This window comes from Olea europaea, unplaced genomic scaffold (assembly GCF_002742605.1).
Source record: "Olea europaea var. sylvestris unplaced genomic scaffold, O_europaea_v1 scaffold456, whole genome shotgun sequence".
Lineage (NCBI taxonomy): Eukaryota > Viridiplantae > Streptophyta > Magnoliopsida > Lamiales > Oleaceae > Olea > Olea europaea.
In genome coordinates this window covers 364,646-369,364 of record NW_019262870.1, presented here as the reverse complement: position 1 = coordinate 369,364, position 4,719 = coordinate 364,646, and the positions used below count along the sequence as shown (strand labels likewise).

Here is a 4,719-nt window from a genome sequence, read left to right as displayed (position 1 = left end):
TCTCAATCGGTTTTAGTGATTTCGACATTTTTAATTCATGTAATTGAGTTTTTCATTATTAAACAATTTTAGGATCGAATTTCCATATCTTGAATATGTTTTTGACATTAGTTTAACAATTATTAGAATTTCCATAGATTCAGTCATGCTTTCTCTATCGAATATCCGAAATACTTGTTGAATTACAATTTGAATTATTTATTGTTGAAATAATTGTTGAATTTTAATCTTAATATTACTTTATTGGCGAATTGATTACTGCCTTATGCTTGATGTATATGGTCGATCTTTGATCTTGTTCCAATAAAAAAAATGTGTGAATGTGTTATAGAAAATCTAGATTCTAGCAATATAATTGGAATTAAATTGGACTTTATTGTTAAATCTTCCGATTAGAGAGTTGGGAAGAAAATCTCTAATTGAGGAAAAATATATGAATTATTGATGTCGATTGATCCAATCCATTGGGGGAATTTCGACGCTTCACTTATGTTGCATATTGATAATTAATTTTTATTCCAAGTGAGAAATCATTCCCACATAAAATTACGAAAACCCTAGTTTGTTTGATTTTTTTGAGAAAATTTCCATCTCCCTGTGGATACGACACCCCCAAAGCTGTACTACAATCACCGCGTTATACTTTGAGCGTAATCAAATTTTGGCACCGTTGCCGTGGAGACGGTACAAGTAATCAAGGGATCGACCGAAAAATGGTGACATCGTTCCTTTTTCCTTCATTTTTATTTGATTTAATTTTTTTTTAGTGTTATTTTTATTTTGTTTTCACATTTTCTTTGTTTTTTTTTTTTTTGTGTGTTTGATGAGCAGAGATCGAGGCAATCAGGAGAGTTCTACTGGAGCACCTTATCCAGTGTTTGAATCTCAATATAACCCTTATTTTGCTACTGCATCAATTGCCACGAACACCTCAACACATAACACTATGTCTGATAGTGAACACGGCGATGCGCCTTATAGGATTTTGCATGATTATTTGCACCCCACACGTACATCCACACCATCATGCATAATGTTTCTGCCCAATATGCCACGTATGGAACTAAAATCGGGAATGATTCAACTTCTTCCCACTTTTCATGGACTTGACAGTGAAAACCCATACGTGCATATTAAGGAATTTGAGGAGGTAGTTGCAACCTTCCACAATCAACATGGTACAACGGATGCAGCCAGGTTAAAAATTTTCCCGTTTTCACTTAAAGAGAGAGCAAAAATTGGCTATATTCGTTGAGACCACGTTCAATTGGTACATGGGCTGAAATGACGCAAGCATTTTTTAATAAATACTTTCCCCACCATAAGACTAGCGCCCGTAAGAAGCAAATCTCATCTTTTACCCAAAAAGATAGTGAGACCCTATATCAGGCCTGGGAGAGATTTAAAGAACTACAAGCCCTTTGTCCTCACCATGGTTATGAGAGCTGGCGTGTAGTTAGTTACTTTTATGAGGGATTAACACCTAGGGAACGTCAATTCGTAGAGATGATGTGTAATGGTGATTTCCTGCAGAAGGATCCAGATGAGGCCATAGAGTATCTAGACGATCTTGCTGAGAAAGCTCATACTTGGACAGGACCTAGCCCTACTGATAGTAGCAATAGGTCACGACCTCCAGGAAACCCCACTAGTACAGGTATCTATCAACTTAGGGAAGAAGATAGTCTTAAGGCCAAAGTGGAAGCCCTTACTAAGGAATTTGAGACCTTGTGTGCTAAAGGCTCTAAACCTGCACAAATTGTTTCGCGTGTTGAATCTTTGGGACCTTGTTTTGTGTACGGTGGAGTAGATCACCTAGCCCAAGAGTGCACCACTTTAATTGAGATGAGAGGGGTTTATGAGGAACATTGTAATGCCTTAGGCACATATAGGAAGCCCTATTCTCCTTTCTCCGAATCCTATAACCCAGGGTGGCGCAATCATCACAATCTCGCTGGAAATCTGAAAACCAACAAACTACCCAATCAAATAGAACTTACAGTGCACCATCATATCAACCCACACCCTCTAGGAACTCTTTAGAAGATACCCTAATGCATTCATAGAGGCACAAGGCAAGACCAATCAAAAGTTTGAGACTATGATTAACCAAGTAGTGGAGGAAAATAAGGAGATAAAAAATCATGTGTCTAAATTGACCAATGCCTTAACTGTGGGAGAACGTGGGAAATCTTCAGCACAAGCTCAACCTAATCCTAAGGGACAGCATATGGCTCAAACCTCAGGTTCAGGAGAGAGTAACTTTAAAGAAGCAAATGCCATCACCCCTCGATCTGGGAAGGTTATAGAACCAATTTCAAAACCTAGGGAAAATGAAAAGGAGTCTAGTGAGTCTGAAGAAAGTAGCCCTAGTGATGAGGCAGAAGGAAATCCATCGAAGGTACCTTTCCACAAGCCCTTAAGCTTAACCCAAAATCAGTCAATCAACACAGTGAGATCCTAGAACACCTTAGGCAAGTAAAAATCAATCTTCCACTCTTGTATGTAATTTCACAAGTTCCTACATATGCGAAAGTCCTTAAGGACTTGTGCACTATGAAGAGGAAACACATTGTCAAAAAGACTGCCTTCTTAACCGAACAAGTGAGTGCTGTGATTGAACAAAGGATCCCACCTAAATATAAAGACCCTGGCTGTCTAACTGTTTCCTGTGTCATCGGGAACCATGAGTTTGCACAAGCTCTCCTTGATCTGGGAGCCAGTGTTAATCTCATGTCCCATTCCATATACTTACTATTAGGTTTTGGTGAAATTAAACCCACTTCTGTGGTTCTACAACTAGCCGATAGATGCACTATAAGACCTAGGGGAGTAGTTGAAGATGTGTTGGTTCAAATTGATAAATTCTACTACCCCGTTGATTTCTTAGTCTTGGATGTGAAGGTTGATGTTAATGTTGAATCTAAAATTCCTATTATTCTTGGTAGACCTTTCCTCGCCATAGCTAACGTCCTTATAAATTGCAGGAATGGTTTAATGAAATTATCTTTTGAGAATATGACTCTAGAAGTCAACATTTTCCACATTGCTAAGCAACCAATGGAAAGTGATGAGTACCACCACACACATATGATTGAGGCACTCACTCAGGAGGAGGCACTCACTCAGGAGGAGGCACTTGAGACTACAAATTCTGACCCCTTAAATCTTTTTCTTTTGAATTCTGCAATTCCAGCAAGTGTTAATGATGAAGAATATGCTAACATTTGTGCTATTTTTGCAAAATTTCAGGACTATGGGACATCACCATGGCAACCCAAATTTGAAGAATTGCCAGAAAGGACGGGCGGCCAGCGACCATCAAGCATTGAGAGCCCCAAACCAGATTTGAAACCGCTACCCCCAGGATTGAAACATGAATTCCTTGGACCAGGTGATACTTTTCCTGGAATTATTTCTTCAGAATTGGATGCATTACAATGTAAGCAACTTTTAAACATTCTGAATGAACACAAATCTGCATTATGTTGGACCATAGCTGACATTAAGGGTATTAGTCCTCTAATTTGCTCACATAGGATTCATTTAGAAGAAGGAGCCACCCCTAAAAGAGACCCATAGCGTAGGCTAAACCCGACAATAAAAGAAGTTGTGAAAAATGAAGTGCTGAAACTGTTAGATGCAGGTATCATTATCCTATTGCAGATAGTAAATAGGTTAGTCCTGCACAGGTAGTCCCTAAAAAGTTTGGTGTCACAGTGGTAAAAAATGAAGTAGGTGAAATGGTTCCAACAAAAACAGTGACTGGATGACGCATGTGCATTGATTATAGGAAGTTGAATGCTGCCACCCATAAGGACCACTTTCCTCTCCCCTTTTTAGACCAAATCCTGGAGCGTGTGGCTGGCCATCCTTTTTACTGTTTTTTGGATGGCTACTCTGGTTATTATCAAATTGAAATAGCCTTAGAAGACCAAGAGAAGACCACATTTACTTGTCCATTTGGTACTTATGCATTTCGTAGGATGCCATTTGGACTTTGTAACGCCCCTGCCACATTCCAAAGATGCATGATAAGCATATTTACTGATATAATAGAGGAGCGCATGGAAGTTTTCATGGATGACTTGACAGTGTTTGGAGTCTCGTTTGATGCATGCCTATTTAACTTGAAGAGAGTCTTGACCCGGTGTGTGGAAAAAAGATTAGTTTTGAATTGGGAGAAATGTCATTTTATAGTACCTTCAGGAATTGTCTTAGGACATGTAATTTCTTCTAAAGGAATAGAGGTCGACAAATCAAAAATTAAACTGATCTCCAAATTGTCTACACCTAAAATCGTCAAAGACATAAGATCATTTCTAGGTCACGCAGGTTTTTATAGGAGGTTTATACAGAACTTTTCATCCATATCCAGACCCTTGTGTAACCTTCTAAGTAAAGAAGCCAATTTTGAATGGACCCCAGAATGCCAAGAGGCATTTAAAACACTGATTAACAAGCTCACTTCTGCACCGATCATGCAACCACCTGATTGGTCCCTACCGTTTGAAATTATGTGTGATGCTAGTGATTATGCGGTAGGTGATGTACTGGAACAATGAAGAGAGGGTAAGCCTTTTGTCATTTACTACGCTAGTAGAACTCTTAACAGGGCTCAGATGAACTATTCGATAACTGAAAAAGAGCTACTAGCTATGATCTTTGCACTCGACAAGTTTAGATCCTATTTAATAGGTTCTCCCATTACAATTTTCA

The 4,719-nt window shown here is 38.8% G+C and overlaps 1 protein-coding gene across 1 annotated transcript; it reads left to right on the top strand.

The window, feature by feature from the left end:
- Positions 1-2,101: 2,101 nt before the first annotated feature.
- Positions 2,102-3,582, top strand: LOC111388137. The gene is made up of 3 exons (XM_023012813.1): positions 2,102-2,401; positions 2,545-3,195; positions 3,253-3,582. Exons 1-3 carry the CDS (start codon positions 2,102-2,104, stop codon positions 3,580-3,582), a joined length of 1,281 nt encoding a protein of 426 aa, XP_022868581.1.
- The last annotated feature ends 1,137 nt before the right edge of the window (positions 3,583-4,719 follow it).

Bases quoted from the DNA above. Each gene is read 5' to 3' on its own strand.
- LOC111388137 (XM_023012813.1), top strand. From the start codon at position 2,102: ATGATTAACCAAGTAGTGGAGGAAAATAAGGAGATAAAAAATCATGTG. The intron at 2,402-2,544 runs GTACCTTTCCAC...AAAGTCCTTAAG, and splicing joins CAGAAGGAAATCCATCGAAG to GACTTGTGCACTATGAAGAG. The intron at 3,196-3,252 runs GCAAGTGTTAAT...GCAAAATTTCAG, and splicing joins TTTTGAATTCTGCAATTCCA to GACTATGGGACATCACCATG.